The sequence below is a fragment of the Botryllus schlosseri genome, chromosome 12 (assembly GCF_051294905.1).
Source record: "Botryllus schlosseri isolate E-star chromosome 12, Bs_hap1, whole genome shotgun sequence".
Taxonomy (NCBI): Eukaryota; Metazoa; Chordata; class Ascidiacea; order Stolidobranchia; family Styelidae; genus Botryllus; species Botryllus schlosseri.
Genome location: NC_137247.1, coordinates 23,190,947 through 23,209,420, shown reverse-complemented (window position 1 = coordinate 23,209,420; position 18,474 = coordinate 23,190,947). Strand labels below are relative to the sequence as shown.

Sequence of the window (18,474 nt, the reverse complement as noted above, 5' to 3'; positions counted from 1 at the left end):
ATACGGCATATGACCCTGCCGGACCATAGTTGGTTACTTCAGAATTAACTTCCAGTTGTCATATAATCGTACTTATTTTTGTTGCTGTTAGGCGTATGTTGTCATAGCAGGGAGACAGAAGCTGCCGTTTCTTCTCCTATTTTGGAGACTTATACATTGTCACATTATATATGCCACTACGTCTCATCAGAGTCTGCTGAAAAGCTTTGTGTTGCCCAAGTGCAATTCGATACTATGACTATATTTTTGAGCGAATCACATCAGAAATAGATCTAAACTTTCGATATTGCTTGTGTTATCCTGAATAATAATTCGATCAATCCATCCCGCTTCAACCGAATTGAGATCAGCACTGTTTGAAATCGCTCGCACTGTATATTCTGTCTTTAGCTTGGCCCGAATTTGTCTGATTGTTCCAGTTTTTTTTTAAATTTATACCAGTGACAGAGGTTTATGTGATGCCTTTTTACTGTAAACATCATTAAGACCAGCGCAAGGTCATAGCAGTTTGATTCTGGATATAGGCCTATATTCCGGGTCGAAATCTTTTATACAACTAAAATACCGAAATTTATAACGCGATATATCCTACTATATAGTCTCGAAATGAACTGATAACAATGAAAAGTCGTTTCAATCTCAAACCGAATATGTTCTATATGCCAAATATCATCTGTTCTCTAAACATAACCGAAATGAGGACGTTTTAAATTCGGGAGAGAATTTATATTTCCAACTTGAACTCCACCGTGAATACGATGCTGGCATGCGAGAAACAGATATAATATAGGAAGACGTGACATTGTTCCAAAATAAAACTGGTCAAACGTTTTTGCGATTCAGCGTTGGCATTTGGATCGTCGTCAAAAAAGTTGAAAAAAGACGGCGAAACACCGGATATTTGAGGAATAGCCATACATTTTTCATGTGCTATAGGACCTAACATACCCGATATTCTTTCAATCAATCTCGTTGTCCATGTAGTCTCTTCCGGTCGATTAATATTACCTGAAAATCACACACGGTCATGCATAAAATATCATTTCTGAAAGGTCATGGAAACTATGATATATAGTCGACTATCCTGGCATCTCGAAAGTTAGAAAGTTCTTGAAATATCACAATGCGGGATCCGTCGCGATAGACGTGACGTACAGTTGATCATGTTCTGGGCTTGTTTGAGTCCGTCAAAAAGCAATACATAACGGTCGATCAGCAATTAGGGTTACATTTAAAACAAACATGTGTAAACAAGGCCCTTGTTTTAAACATGTTTTTATTGTTTTTCAAGCCATGACGTTTCAACGATGATGTCATAGAGTATCGAAATTGACAACTGGATATATAGATGACATTAGCTCCTTTTACGAAAACGGTTGGTTGTATTAAGATTGATTAGCTTGATTGGATACTAATTAGTACTAATTACTGGTTGAAAGCTGTATGAGTTACGCCTGAAAGGTAATCATACGATGGAATTAAAGCTGTATGTGAGCTACGCCTGAACAGTAGCTGAATACGACGGAAGAACTGGACACTGTTATCACTAATTGTCGTACACTGGCATCTCTGCCTGACAATTTAAAAGTGATAGCTGCATACGACAGAAGAACTGGACACTGTATTATGACAAATTGTTGCACACTGGCACCTCTACGTGATACTAAAGATATAGGTGACCCGTATAAAGGGCATTGCGTCTTCGCAATCTATAGGCTGCTGTCATAGCTATATATTCAGGTGTAAACCCTGTGCTAGCTGTTTTAGGTCATTTGCCGGGATTTAAGAACCCCCTTTTTTCGATCGTTTTCACTCCACCCTAATGACGATAAGGGGCACATGAAATTTTTCACTATCATTAAGGGGGGCATGTCTAAAAAAGGTTGAGAACCACTGATTTAGAGGTTTCCAACCATCCTATATCGTATGCGTCGGCAATATCGGGGCGTAGACGTCCGTAGGCTCATCCAACATGTTTTTGGGAAATTAGTTACACAATTATGGCATAATTATACAATCAAAAAAAATTATAGGCCTCTGTGTTTTAAACAACCATTTGTTGTAAATGCAACCCTATCAGCAATAGCAGTATTTCTCGATATCGAGAAAGCATATGATACAGTGTGGAGAGGAGCGGTAGGTTGTGTGTAGGTGGTACGCGATCACTGCATAAAACCTCACTATGGTACGTGGGTGGAGAAAGGTTGGGAACCACTGCTATAAGGGAATTAGGGATGGATATCGAAAAGGTGTCCTCTGAATTGCAAACGAGTCTTGACACAATGGTGTGACACCTGGGTGACATACACACGATGGAGTGACACCTGGGGATTCACAATCTCCAAAAAAGTCAGTGACTTTACTTTTCATGAGAAAAAGAAAAATAGTTTATCCCGATTTATTTGTAGGAAACAACAAGATCTCTTACGAACGCATATACAAGTACCCTGATGTTAATTTTGACAGACGACTCCCTACATCGACTATATATAAGGAAAATGCATTAAACGCATGGACTTTTTCAAACTATTAACAGGGACAGATTGTGGCGCATCAGCCCACACTCTTTTAATACTCTATAGGAAGCTGATCATATATGTACTTCTTCGCACCGCAGACGAATCTAAAAGAGATCGAATCAATCAACAACAAGGCGGTACGGGGGTAAGGTGAGTACACCTATCTGTGCAATCCAAGCAACATGCAATGAAATGCCAATCGAGGCGAGGCACCCTTATCTGTGCCTTAAATTCCGATCGAATCTATTTCACCAACTGGAACATACAAACCATAACTTAACAGAGAACAGCCGGGAAGATATGTAAACACAATTGAATACCCGATTCACAACATTCATTTCCTTTACTAGAAGCTCGGCACTCGACCCATATGCGAACATCCCGGGAAACAAGGTTCTAATAAATGCCCCTGGGACCATTCATCCTCCCATAATTGAAATCGTAGAAATAGGACACCTTCTGAAGAACAGAAACATGTCGACTACAATTGCGTGGATACCAAGACATTCGGGCGTCAGAGAAAACGCAATAGCTGATCGACTAGCAAGAGAAGCTACAAACATCACACATCAAGCCACGACCTACGATCTTCCGCTAACAGATGCGAAAGCCTTAATGTTTCGCCATCGCAACTCGACAGTGACGTGCGGTCCAATGAAGCAGGTGAGGCAGTGCCTCACCTGTCGTCAGGGTGAGTAAGAGAAAATTGTGAAAACCATCGATGAGTCGATGAATATTGATATTTTACATGGATGTGCATGAATAACTAAATTTGAACATTTTTCACCCAACATCATTAATTTGCGTAATTATTATTCAAAAATACAGCACGAAAGGAGAGGTGAGGTACAGGTGAGGCACGGGCGGGTCGTGCTTCACCTGCGACAATGCAATTCATCATAAATAGCTCGGAATTCATAATAACTGGTATCAATCAAAAGCTATCGTCACACTGATTCTGAAAATTCAAATATTAACAGTGTCAGAGCACCGGAACCCCCGTAAAATCGCAAAGGAAGGGGACATTCGGCTTTATGACAGACAATGCCATCGCAGAGAAAAATAGCCAGGTAAGGCACAAACGAATCTGCCTCATGTACTAGTCGCTAACAATTGGACAATCGCAGCAAATTGAAACGCGCTACCGATTTCGGAATCCAACAGTCTTGTAGGAATTATATGGTAGCGACGGCCAATACGAAATGCGGAGCAAACACATTTCCCTACTCATGTAGCTGTTATGTATTTTCCATCCATAGCTACGTTAAATTGTGTTATGTGATAGCTACTTGAATAGGCTGCATTGTCGTTGTTTGTGGCCTTTATACTGTGTTCGACTGCAATACCTATAATAACCCCTAATTGTGGTATGTGATAGCTATACTTGCATAGCCTGCGTTGCAGTGTTGGGATGACTCGAGTCATGACTTGACTAGAGTCAGACTCGAGTCACCTTTTTCGTATGACTTGAATTGACTCGACTCACTTTGCAAAAATGACTTGACTTGACTTGACTCGACGCCTCAGAAATGCGGATTGACTCGTGACTCGGAGCAAAATTCACGAGTCAATTTCAAGTCATTAAGTAAACGGTGTCGATTAAATCACCCTATATTATGTATGTTTTGGTTGTTAGCGATACGCCAGTGTCACTTGCAAGAGCAACCAGTCTTCAATAATTGGAAGTTTCACTGATCATCCATTGTTACATCACAAATAAATTGACCGCTTACGAAACCATCACACCTACGTTGTCGTAGTAGCAGTAGATTTGTCTAATCGCATCGTATCTCTGTTTCTTAGGCAACTTAGTAGGCTTACTTACATTGCGCAGTGCTCACCTTTACCAACACTCTTGTATGATTAAATCGAACGAATATAGTTTATGCCTTTATATTCTCACAGAGGTGTAGGTGGGTAGTGCCTATTGTACCACATCAATTTGTTCAACTCTTCCAGGCTTCGTATTCGATCCTTTATATTGGCTGATGAAATCAGACTGTAGCATGTAGCTATACAGTTACTCACGTATTTTATTATCAGTTCTACGTGTGCGTGAGCGATACAACACCTTTTTGCATGAATATTTAACTTTATAATCGTCATTTGAGTCAAGATAAATGGCCAATTAATCTATCCTTCACACAGTTAGCAATATGTAATGACTTTGGATCATCACATATACTTCGAAAATTCAATTTGACTCGAATCGTGACTTGACTCGTGACTTGACTTGACTTGACTTGACTCGACTTGACTCGAGTCACCTCCAAAAAACGAGTGACTTGACTTGACTCGAGTCACCTTTGAAAATCGATTGACTTGACTTGACTCGAGTCAAAATGTGCAATGACTCGAGATGACTCGTGACTCGAAGGTAGTGACTTGATCCATACACTGCTGCGTTGTCGTTGTTTGTGGTCAGTAGTGCCACTCCTAGTGCTTTTATACTAGATCTAGCGTATTTTTACTTGACCTAGTGTCCTGGTGTATTTTCCTACGAAATTCGGCAAATCTAGTGCTTTTTTACTGAAAAAATATTTGGAAATAAGGATGCTATTTTCATGTGCTTCGAATAATTCATACCGGTACTTGAAGAGACAGTAATTATTATCCGTCTAAACTTGCCCATTTAGCACAATAGCGACCAGTCCTACATGTATTGTGGAATGAGGAATTGCAACGGCTATCAGTGTGCAAAGAAAATGCCCTCTCTACCCGTTGCAGTTATTCACATTCTGGGTCTCTTTATCAGGTACTTTACGTGCGTGCGTGTTTGTGTGTGTGTGGGGGGGGGGTCCGTGCCTAACCAACCATGAACCTTGCCGCACGTTACTGCAAGTCGATCTGCAATGGACAATATCAAAGTGCTGACAATACCAATCTAACGTCGAAACGACAATCCCAAGACAGGTATCGCGAAGAAATGAATCTATGTTATTTCGATTACGAACGAGACACTGCGGCTGGAATGGACACCTAAACAGAATAGGGGGTTGTGAGACGCCCTATTGTGCTCATTGTGGAGTCAACGCAGATGTACGCGATTTTCTGATGGATAGCTCGGCACTGGAACAACGCCGACGGATACTAAGACCCAATGCCCAGCGACATAGAATGCCATTCAACTTGGACAACTTATACTGACTGACTCCAATATTTTACGACACGTTATCGATTTTGTAACTTCATCAGGACGACGCATACAGTTATTGAGAATTACCTAAGGTATACTAATGCGAATATCCTATACTAACTTATCAAATTAGATTTTGTTATTGATGAAATTTATAGGCTTGTAGTTCATAACACCAACGCTGTTATATGCACCATAACATGATTTTAATAATCAATAATAATAATATAAATTTTTCACGCTTTAATAGCCTAGCTAAACTGACGCAGCAAGTACTACTCCTCATTTCGATCCCATGCAAATATGCAGCTTTGTGTCAGGCGGTTTTCATGGGGATAGAGCCCATAGGAAGTGAGAAATTTCTCTCCGTTGGCTAATTGAAAGAATTTCCAATGTTATACTTGACTTTACAAATGACGTGACCTGAGTTAAGAATGTTTGAGAGTTAATCGACATCAGCTCTACAAAATTAGAGTAACAGCGTTTCTTAAAACGCTGTCAATATTTCTACTAATTTTGAAAGCAAGATTTCTTGAATTATTCCCTTCATTAGTAAAGCCTATTTGCAAAACTCACATCAACGAAATACGATTTTCCTGATTCGATGTCGTTTTTGCATATGTAACATAATTTGTTATCATCAGGACCGAGACATCACTTCGCCAACCTTTGGTCTTGACCCCCAACGCATTTTAATTCATTAAGTACATGGGAAAATTAAATCAAACTGAATTTATACATAAATCGATGGGACCCTGTGGTACTACGATATTTTAAAACTTAAACCTGTAGCAAGGCATTTCATTCCGATCGGCCGTGCACACTGAACAGTTGTGAGCAATTTATCATAGTGACTGAACCGCATAATATGTTTGAACTTCTCAGTAGTCTCATGTCCGGGCAAGTATACAAGTTTTAATAATTTACCTTATTTAAGATGTAGGCTACGTACCCGTATCTCCTGAATGAGGCACAATTTGCCTTTGGATGACAGTAACATGTTGGTCACCTTGCACATAATCACCGGCGACGACGCGGACCTTAGAATTGGTGAACTGTTGCTCGACATTATCAGCTTCAGCTAAAGTTGTAGATCCTGGAATATAGCACAAACTTAATGGGTTTTTCACATTTCTCCAGCAGTATATGGAAGGCAACAATCTAAAATGTTTACGACAAAATCACAAAAATTTCTTTGGATAATAATTGACAACATGAAAAACAGATACATGACTGATAGAACTATGTTAATTTCATTAAGGTACGTTTAAAATTGGGGACAATGCCTTGCCACAGCGGCAACACCAATTAGTGCTGGACCTATCACGGAATACCAGGATTTTCAGCTATATTTCTGATTCCTCCCGGAATAAAACTGAATAAAATCCCGGGCGTGCATATATGTTTTATTTTGCTCTCAAATCACCGTTACAACATCAGCAGATGTCGTGAACACTTCACATTAGTGAGAGAATAATATCAACTGCGGCATAACAATGAACTACTCTACTGATCTTTAACCTATTTCGGGATGATACACCATTTTAAAGTTTACTCAAAACTTGTACCCTGCATGCCATAAAATATATCAAATCCATAATAATCCTAATCGTACTAAGGACGGCAGAAGCTGCTAGGCAAACTTTAACAAACTAACAATATAGTTTGTTGACGTTCAATTAACTACCGTGTTTTAGTAGTTCTGATTCTAGTTCTAGTTGCGCAATAAAAAAAATAGTTGCCGCACAACTGTAAAACAAGTGTCGTCATTTGGCATGAATCGTGATGTGTGATGTGCTTGTAGCCAATTAGTCATTGCTTGTGTTTCACTTTTGACAGTGGCGTAACTAGGTGGTGGGATTTAGTGTTCAAAAACCTTCCATTTTAAACTGGAAACCCCTTCCCTTTGAAATGTCAATTACGATAAAATTAAAATTAATGAGTTGCCTTGGAAGTGAATCTAGTTATAGTCGAGTTGTTGTTAGTTATAGTTGCGGATCTGTAGAGCATGTTAGTTCAAGTAGTAGGTCTAGTTTTAAGAATTGCAATAGTTCTAGTTCTTCATACGCATTTTGAAAATCCAGTACTATAACTGCTAAAACCTTTGTGGAGTATTGGCGTTGGTGTGCTAGTACACCCATCAATCACTCGGCACTATGCATCCCTCCAGGATAACCGTATATTTTTGATGGCCGTAGCCTTACATCAATAAGCACCAAGTTTAAATGGTGCACCAAATATCGCTACACAATAATATAATGCAGAAACATACAAACATTCAATCATTTACTAACTAAATAAAGGTCTCAATGCAACCAATTTAAGCCTGACAAATTACTGCACTACACACATCTTGCTAAGAACGTGAGGCCGAAGAAAATAAACATAAAAGTATTGATCACAGAGAGTCACTTAAGCATGGCTACCATTGTTTCGTATGAGCGTGGCTAACAATCTCATCGGTTGTATCAGAACCAGACATGGGGTAATCGCGATTAGTAATCGTAATCGATTACGACGATTACAGCATTTTCAAGTAATCGTAATCGCAATCGATTACATTCGAAAAAATTCCCAAGTAATCGTAATCGTAATCGACTACTTCCCATATTTAATCGATTTCTTTGTGAAAGAACGATTACTTTTTATTTGTACAGGACTATGACATAAACTGAACATTCGTTAACATGAACAAGGATTATACCAGTTAGTGATAGCACAAACGTCAGATTTCCAAATGACGCTGCTCATTATTACGTCAGAAGTGGTCTATTAGCTTTGCTCGTCATTGCGTAAGTATGAAGTATCCAGCTATCCACACATCGCAGAGATGAGCATGGATTAGGATTAGGTTTTGAAAAAATAGGATTTGTGAAATTTTGTCGGATTTGGATTGGATTTGGATTAGACATTTTTTTCAGAAAGGATTAGGATTTGGATTGGATTTACCTATTTTCTGGGAGATTGAAATGTCGTGTGGCGAATGGCGACAAACTTTATTCAAATCAGTTATTAATGTACTTATGGTTACTGAGTTATCTTGAATCAAGTGAATCGTTGGTTGTGAAAGAAAATTTTCGAATCCCTCCATTGCATAAATTGGTATTTTTTCTGAATTTCCAGTTGGAATCGGATTAGGATTGGACATGGACTTGAATATGAAAAAGTTATGGATTAGGATTTGGATTTGGATTTGAAGGTTCGGATTTGGATTGGATTAGGACATAGAAATTTTAAATCCGCTCATCTCTGACACATAGTGAATAGATATTCGATGTACAAGTACATTGGTGTGATTGTAAGAACACTCACCCTGCTGTATATCAGGTTATCGGGATAGTTAATCACCACTCTGCCTAGTTTAAAATAGTAACTTATGTATTGATGTTTGGTATGCTTAGTTAAACGCAGTTTGACCGTTGCTGCGTGGCGAGCTGTAGGCTTATGTAGCACGAACGTACACCGGACAAAGGTTTGAAATTTTGTAGGCCTACTCGTCAAATAAAACATTACGGTTTCCACGACGAAGCATTAAGAATCAACAGCTGTTGATATATATCATAACCGAGCCGTTTCACGTAATGGCTGCTTGTATTACATTATCTGTATTAAGTTGAAGGCTGAATTTTATGTTCACTTTCTCTAATTCTCATATGATTCTACTTGAAACGGGCGCCAATCGTTATTTCACAATGCTTTACTCAACATTTGGACCTGTCGCCATAGCCACCGGCTTGTATATCCTCCTCGCCCAGACGTAGCAGACTAAAAGAAATACTTGCGTGAGACGCAAACACAAATTGCCATGTCTGTCCATGCTCTGTGCGTGCCCGGGTGGCATTTGCATTGTGGGCTCAAATTGGACGGACCAGACTATTAAGTCACGCACACCCAGCGCGGCTATTGACAATGGACCCATACCCCAAGTTTCGGCCAATGTCTTTCATCAGTAGCACACTTTGTGGATTCTCACGTTGGCCGAAACTGCATATGATTTTTGGTGCGTCGTGGCGCGGTATTGAGTGGCACCTAAATGCCTGTTACTATAAATTATGCATGCTTTTTTTCTTGAGGAGGAGACGTAGGCCTATATGTATTTCAAAATCAAACTACATAGAGACATTTAAATCGCGATGGTCGCAGAACATTTTCAAGTTCATGAAATCTCTCGAAAATAGTCTATAATTTGTGTTGGTTTACGAAATAAGCCTATCTTTGATTCCCTTACGAGCTCGCTCTCCACCCTATTAGGAAATTTTGGGTGCGACAGTTGCGGACGTAGCAAGAATGCAAATCGTTGGGTGCGATAAATCGTCCTCTATAAAATGGGCAATGGGTAGGCTACTTTATGACGTAACAAACAAATGTCGCATCTTTTATAAAGAAAGTTGTTATCTCATCAGGCCTCTCAGTTTCAGTGCTATCCATATATTGTCTTCCAATAGAACTTTTAAGATGCAAAATAAATGTAATCGTGAGTAATCGTGATTACTTTTCCAATGTAATCGTAATCGTAATCGACTACTTCCTGATTTTGCTGTAATCGTAATCGTAATCGTAATCGCGTCATTCAGAAGTAATCGTAATCGCAATCGATTACATTCACGAAGTAATCACCCCATGTCTGATCAGAACCGTCGCTTGAGAAAAAATATCATACTGTGCCAGCTCACATATTGTTGTTTAGAGCTGTTTTGCTAAGGTGTCTGGAAAACGTGCAAATTTGGAATAAATAGGTCGATCACGATAACCAAGTCCAGAAAGCACTTGAACAGCGATACTCTAAATCAGGGCTCTTCAACCGGGTGTATCGTTCACGCTAGGGTGTACCATATTTGCTGAAGGATGTACCATTCGGATGAATTGTACTGGGGTGTACCAGATACGTATTACAATGGAATGATGATTAGCTATCACAATACATACGCAAGTTTATGCTTCAGAACGGGTTGACAGAATGTGCAATTTCGTACAATGTTCATATCGCAGCAAACAATACGTACATATTGCCAAATTTATACCACTGGAAGCTTTCCGACTCTCTTCAGCAGTGAACGCCAGTAAATGAGGTTAACCAAGTTCGAAATATATAAAGAATTTTGTCGTTGTGACGTAATAATGACAAGTACACAGAGTCGCGAACGGCAGTAAACAGCGCACGGTTACGGTACAGCACACACAAAAACAGCCGAATAACAAAACAACACTGAGTCAGTCAGTCAGTATGCTTTTATTCATCTCACCAACAAAAACAACATGTAAATTGGTATGGATTGGGAGACGACGGGGGACCGCAAGGTCTTAGATTCAGCCGCCACCTGGCGGAGTTAAAAAATGAGTAAATATGGCAAGATGTAAGTCTATCAATACTAACGATTATGGCAGTTAACCAATGGACATAAAAATAACAAAAGATAAAAGTCATGGAAAATCAGCAGTAAACATCCAAGCATAGTACTGGTATACAATACACAGTGTAAGTGATTTGTGGTACAGAACTTCAGAATAACGCGAAACAATAACTTCATATTGTTAATTTATTCGCTAAAAGCTTTTCGACTAACTCTCATCAGTAGCGAACGTTAGTGATGGGGTGAATCAAATTCGAAATGTAAGAACTATTTTGTCTGTATGACGTAATAATAACAAAAACAAACAACTAGTAGACGGGCTAGATACGGTAGTAACGGTACAAAACAAACGTTAACGAGTACATATTCGGTTATAAATAACCGAAAACACAACACATAACATTAATGAAATATTCCAAGAGTGTAGAGGCGTTCCTTCTGGCGACAGAGAATCGGCTTTCGTAGCTTTATGATCGTAGATTCCAGGACCTTTAAATGAAAAAGAGGACGGCCACGAGCAAGTATAGAAAATTGACTGTCATTGTAATGATCAGCACATTCTGGATGGGATAAGAGATGCTGTCCAATAGCCGAATTACAAGCAGTAACTTGATCATAATCACGCAGTGTGTCAACAGACTGCGATGAAGGAGTTGGAGAAACATTATTTATTCTAATTTGCCGTGGGACGTGCTGGCGAATTCTTTGCTGCAAGCGCTGAGACGTGCGACCTACATACCGACTGTCACATCGGCACGTGTATTCATATATTATGTTGCTTTGATTTGTCGCAGGTAGCACATCCTTTTGCGTTGCAGGCATCAGAGATTTCGTCATGAAGATTATCTGAGGTTCTACTTGTGAAAAACAATGGCTCACTGACGATTTAATTTGTTTTTCAAACCTGTTGGACACTTTCCCAATCCAAGGAAGATGCAAATAAACAGGACATTTTCTAGGTCCAAACGGTTTAACTTTTCTGAAATCTTTGAGTTTACGATCTATGGTCATTTTAATGATATGATCAGGATAACCATTTGACTGAAAGATTGACCGAATGTTCTCCAATTCAGAATCAAGTTTGACTTTACTACAAATCATCAGAGCCCTGTGTACCAGAGTTCTTATCAAATTTACTTTACGTTTTACTGGACAGAAAGAATCCCACGAAATGTATTGCCCACTGAATGTAGGCTTACGGTAAACTGATGTAACAAAATTAGCACCCGTCTTTTCCACTACAACATCAAGGAATGCTAATGAATTATTAACCTCTTTTTCCATGGTGAATTTCAGTGATGGGTGAAGACCATTCAATTTGCTCAGAAACAAATCACACTGGGATTCATTTTCAAATATGGCGAAGGTGTCATCAACATATCTTTGATACATTAATGGTCGATCAATATCTTCGAATAACCGTTTCTCGTGATAGCCCACAAAAATGTTAACCAGAATGGGACCAAGCGGCGATCCCATTGCAACACCATCGATCTGTGTATATATGGTGTTATTGAAACTAAATTCGACATCACAAGTGATCAATCGCATTAATTTAACAAAAGAAGACCTTGAGAATGGAGGAGAAGGAAGGACACCACCATAGAGTTCATTGGCACAAATCTCTATAGTCTCTTGAACTGGCACGTTCGTGAATAAACTAGATATATCAAACGAACACATAGAGATTTCGGACTCATCGAGATCAACATTACGAATGGTATCAGCAAATGTGAACGAGTCACGAATGCAGTTACTGCCATAGAACAAACTCACCGGCTCAAGATATCTCGCAATCCACTTCGCGACTTTGTGATACGCTGATCCAACCATCGATAGTATCGGACGTAAGGGTACATTCGATTTATGGGTCTTCGGAAGACCATACATACGTGGTCGAATGGAGCCAGTGGGTCTGATGTCGTCGTATTCAGCAGAAGAGATTTTTCCCGCCTTCTTGAGGGTCAATAGTAGACGCTGAGTACGAGCTTCTATCTTGGAGGTGTTGTCATTGTCACACGCAGGGCCAAGAATTTCAAATTTTGACTTGTCGCCGAGAATTAAATCCATTTTAGAAATGTAGTCACACTTATTCAAAATGACTACACCAGATCCTTTATCAGGTTTGGTTATGTGAATTGACTTATTGGATTTCAGGGATCTGATGCTCCTGTAGCAATCGGACGTCATCGTGAAATCACTTCTGTCGATTGGAGTTCCACAAAAACCATGCGCTAAGCTACTTAGTTTGGCTTTAAGGGCCACAATTTTCTCACTGTGTTCCTTTGCTCTGCTTTCATCGTCAAATTTCTGGTGATGATGTGACAATTGTCCAAGTAATACCTCAAATTCAGCAAAGACTTCCTCACGCTTGATTTCTGTCGGTGGCACAGAAAAATCAAGACCAAGAGATAGTACCAACTCTTCTGTGTCACTCAGCTCATAGTCCGATAAGTTGGTAATAACCTTACTACCAGCAACTGCCTTGGTACCGTATCGTGTCTTGAGAAGCAAGCTGATGTTACGCTCATTCTGCCGTACTTTCTCATCCTCTTTACGTGCATCAATTTTGGCCATATAACGACAAAACCGTATCAGGTCAAAATAAGATAAAAACTGCACTGCCTGCTGCTTAAGCTTGGCACAACGTTGAGTTACGGTACTCATCTCTTTTACGCTGTTCTCGATCTCATCATGTAAAAATGCACTCTCAATCCTGGAGTGTGCACAGCAAAAATATGCATCATAGCAAGAACAATGAAGACTTACCAAGTGGAACAGTATTACATCACAGTCATTGTAAATCATGAACCATGACAATATATTCAAACAACAACAGCAACAACAACAACAGAGGAATGTGTAGCACAGAGGTCTCAAACACGCGGCCCGCGAGACCATTTTGTGCGGCCCGCGAAGGCATTTTGGAATTTCAAGTATTCGACAATGTATTCAAGTGTCATATACCTTTTTTAGATTTAAGAACTTGAAGTTCACTCTAAAACTACTACAAAAATCCGAAATCTCATCAGACGTCACTATCACATCACCTCTAAAATCTACCATGAGGTGGAAGATCGCTATTACGTCACGTTTCAAGTTCATCATGATTTGGTTTGGTTCGACCTTTTCGCAAAATTACTCGATTTCAGATTGATTGGGTCGGTTCAAACGTTAAAATCAGAGAAGGATTTTGGACTCGAAACGGTGCCTTGGTAATCCTACGGACGCAACAATCTATGGAACTATCATGGGAAATAGTAATATATCAAAAGGTCGTAGCTTGTGTTGCGTAGGGTATAGCTATCTAATCGAGTCAGTATGGAAACCATTGGTATTCTGCAACCCCCGCGACGTAGTGGGTTAAATGCTGGGTGATGTTTGTTCTCTTTATCCATGTTGTTATCGGCTCTACAGCTGTAACGCCAATGAATTCTTCGCCGATTGGACATTTCTACTCCAGGGGTTCTTAACCAGGGTCCGTAGACCCCATCGGGGTACGAAGCACCACATCAGGGTGTACGAGATACATTGTGGAATTAAGCCTATATGCCGTGGAATATTTTCTTGGCCAATTTATTCAACTGGAAAATAGTCTTCGCGCTATACGCGCGATTTTATGTGAATGGGCTTTCTGATTTTAATATATTTGGTGCCATCAGAAATTCTGTTGAAAATGGACAGGGGCTACGAGAAATCTTATTGGAAGCACAAGGGGTGCGATCGCTAGATAGGTTAACAAGCAATCCCATTACTATCGCTCAATAATGATTATATCCAATGTTGTTATTGATATGTTCCAAAATATAACGCTGATATAATATGACTTTGGTAATTACAGCAACAATAGCCTATACATATCACGACTATTTAAAAACCAGGATGCTCTGATATCAGATCAATTTTGTGCCACGTCAAATGTCCACTAGCTGCAATATTATAACCCGACAGTTTCACGCTGTCATGATGCATCCTCTCGAATGATGTCTATGATGCCCGGCACAAAAACAATTTTATTCAAATATTTGAAAATATGATTTTTTTACCGAATCAAGCGTGAATAGTACAATAGTAAATTACATTGCCACGATGTTTGTGAAATGCCTGTCTGCAAGGTCCCGTCAAATAAGGCTTACTTGGAAATTAGACATTGAATATCCCTATTATTGGTGCTGCGGCCCGCGGCGTCATCAATAACTAGGATATTGGCCCGCGAGCACATTTGAGTTTGAGACCTCTGGTGTAGCAAGCGGAACAGTATTACATCACAGTCATTACAAATTCTAACTATTTCAGTATTTTTCAACAAGAAAATTGCGGTATTTGATCTTGAACTGGTTGTACTGCATCGATCTATATTCTTCTGGAAGGTTATTCCAAACCTTGGCACCCTTGAAGTTGAAACTGTTTTGTGACAATTTCGTAGAATCTTGAGGTAATGTTATTTTTCCTTGAGAGCTAGATCTAGTGCCATATGAGCGAACCGAAGAAAATGTATGGAAATACTTCTTGAAAAAATTCGTATTAGAATAGTAAATTTTATGCATCATTTTGGCTAGCTCATAGTGATGGAGATCATTCAGTTTTAGAATGCCAAGTTTTTTTTTATAGCCTGGTGACAATCGTTCACGTCGACCAAATCCACAGATGGCTCCAACAGCAGGGTTGTCACCAAGTCACATTGTTCCGAGTCACGAGTCAATCTTATTTTTGTGGTTTTGACTCGAGTCAAGTCGAGTCATTTTCAGTTCATCACCGAGTCGAGTCCAAGTCACCGTTTAAAGCAGTGGTTCTTAACCTTTTTTCCTCCAGCGCCCCCTTTCAAAAATTATCGTGCTCTAGCGCCCTCCCCCAACCTCATATTGTAAGGAATGTAATAAAGACAATGAGTAAGAGGGAGGGCCGTAACAGCACTTCGTCAACCCCATAAAAACGATTACCTTGCGCACCGATAGCGTGATAAACCAGACTTCTTAGGGCTTCGCCCCCAAGAACCCCGTAGCGTGATTTTGATGGTCAGCAAAGTTTGTGTGGCCTGGTCGCCCTAGGTACCAACATTTTCTATAACGCATGAATGAATAGGTGGTAGTTACATATATAAGCCGCTATAAACTTTTTATCCTCTCAGCCCACGAAATCAGATTTACCAGTAGCGCTGAGTAAGATGTTGTATGGGAAAATAAACGGCACGTAATTCATAATTAAACATATTCGGGCGTGCCCGTAGGTACAATTAATTCGTTGCCAGGGCCGTAATAGCAGTTCGTCAGCCCCTCCTCCCGAACAAAAAAACGTTGGTCTTGGGCCCCCATCGGGTGATAAACCAAACTTCCGGGGGGCTTCGCCCCCAGACCTCCCCTTCGGCTATCCGCTATTTGCTGATACTAGTCATCTACATTGGGTGTTCACTGTCCCTTTACTGGGCCAGCTATTCTCATCTAGACGCGCCAAGCGCGAAAAGTTTCAATAATTGTTGATTGAATTGGTAAATATGATCGAGAATTGCATATCAATTTTTATGCTCTCTCTTCTCACGTAAACGGATTTACCGGCAGAGCTGAGTGATGTGTGATTGAAAAGGTAGGACCCCTCTATAATAATTATACATCTTCGGGCGTATACCAGTTGGCAGGAACGAAACGGCACTTCGTCAGGCCCGCCGAAAAATCTTGGGTCTTGGGCTCCCATAGAGTGATAAACCGTCCGCCCCCCCATCACGTTGTTCGCTTTTGCAACGAAATCAGTTGTACTGTTAAGCGAGCCAGTGCGAAGCGCGAAAACTTCCGATAATCCAATGATAAAATCGGTCAGTAAAATCGGGAATTGCATATACATTGCTATCAATTCCTTGTCCTCTCTGCTCACGTTACCAGATTTGCCGGTAGAGCAGAGTGACGTGCAATGTTCCCTCTAAGCTGCGCACGTGCGCAGTGCTGACACGGTCTCTGCGCACAGAAAATCTACGTTGCGCACAACAAATCCGAAGTTATGACCTTTTTTAGTCGCTACGCACTGTGTCCAAGGGTCTGCGCAGTGAGTTGTTGAGTGTGCGCAGACTCATCAAAACATAGAGCGAACATTTTGAGGTGTCTTGGAAACTGTAGGGCCCGTAACTGATAATTAAACATATTCGGGCGGGCGAACCTGTTGGTATGACTTCGTTGCATGATGTTATTTCGTGACCTCCTGTCTGCTTTATCAAAAAATATAGAATCGCTCACCAGGGATATCGCAAAACAGAAATATCTAGTTTTAGATATCCCTGTCGCCCAATCGTACTAAACTAAAAGACGCACACGATTTCAAATTGGTATTTCTTCACTGGCGTATAACTTTTCCCCGGCAGATGGAATTCCTCTTCTGAAGTTCAGATTGCCAACACAGGAACATTCGGTGCCAGTCATTTAGGCGCCCATGCACAATTAAACCTATATGTCTTTTGTAGACTATATACAACGAAGTTTTCGGTGGTAATTTGCTCTGAATACTCATTAAGGATATGTCCTACCACCACATCATCTACTGCGAAGCCATTTTTCTCTAGCGCCCCCCATACCGCCCCCTGAGCCCAGCGCCCGCCATTTCGCCCCCCGAGCGTTTCCGCCCCCTTCAAATTCGCCAGCGCCCCTTGGGGGCGCTGGAGGCAAGGTTAAGAACCACTGGCTTAAAGGGTCAAGTCCGAGTCATAGTGTTATGACTCGAGTCCGAGTCCAAGTCACAGTATTGAAGTCATGTTCAACTCATGTTTTCAATCCTGCTTGGGTGATATCGAATTCCGATGCTACAAATAGACAAGACAGGCCGCCAATATGATAACTCTACTAATCTTAGAACTTAAAATCGAATATCTGTCTTGTCAGTCCGACATACATCACAAATACAAGCATTCAGTTTTTATTTCGAGCACATCGACGACAGCTCACAAATAGCTTATAGAGAACCAAAGAATTCACGTCTACGTACTATCTGATAAAGAACCAACGAATTCGTGTCAGAGCTAATAGAGAATCAACAAATGCATGTTTATGTCTGGAGAGGTATTTTCACCAGTGTTGGGATCAAGTCACTACCTTCGAGTCACGAGTCATTTCGAGTCATTGCACATTTTGACTCGAGTCAAGTCAAGTCAATCGATTTTCAAAGGTGACTCGAGTCAAGTAAAGTCACTCGATTTTTGGAGGTGACTCGAGTCAAGTCGAGTCAAGTCAGGTCAAGTCACGAGTCAAGTCACAATTCAAGTCAAGTTGCCTTTTCGAAGTATGAGGCATGATAACGTCGTCTAAAATACACATTGAGTGGTCATTGATTTTGAACCGATGAACGAATCTAGAGTTAAATATACACGTAAGAAAGCGCTCTATCGCTCACATATACGTAGTACAGCTAAACCTCAGTTTATAGTTACCAGCTAAGATAGAGAATAGATACGATATTGATAAGATGCAATATATTATGCACTTACAAATCG

General features: G+C 40.3%; 2 protein-coding genes across 7 annotated transcripts in view; both read right to left on the bottom strand.

The window, feature by feature from the left end:
* The window catches only part of LOC145452325 (uncharacterized), a 97,588-nt gene that overhangs the window by 53,903 nt on the left and 25,211 nt on the right, over nucleotides 1-18,474 (bottom strand). For all 6 annotated transcript variants that reach the window (XM_080330533.1, XM_080330535.1, XM_080330536.1 and 3 more), the window contains 2 exons: nucleotides 6,608-6,751; nucleotides 949-1,008 (listed from right to left, as the gene is read on the bottom strand). In XM_080330533.1, coding sequence (XP_080186659.1) covers nucleotides 949-1,008; nucleotides 6,608-6,751 — 204 coding nt within the window. The remainder of the gene's footprint in view (nucleotides 1-948; nucleotides 1,009-6,607; nucleotides 6,752-18,474) is intronic.
* LOC145452327 (uncharacterized) lies at nucleotides 7,813-17,517 on the bottom strand. The gene is made up of 2 exons (XM_080330538.1): nucleotides 12,783-17,517; nucleotides 7,813-11,495 (listed from the first exon to the last, which is right to left on the bottom strand). Exons 1-2 carry the CDS (start codon nucleotides 13,905-13,907, stop codon nucleotides 11,409-11,411), a joined length of 1,212 nt encoding a protein of 403 aa, XP_080186664.1. The 5' UTR covers nucleotides 13,908-17,517; the 3' UTR covers nucleotides 7,813-11,408.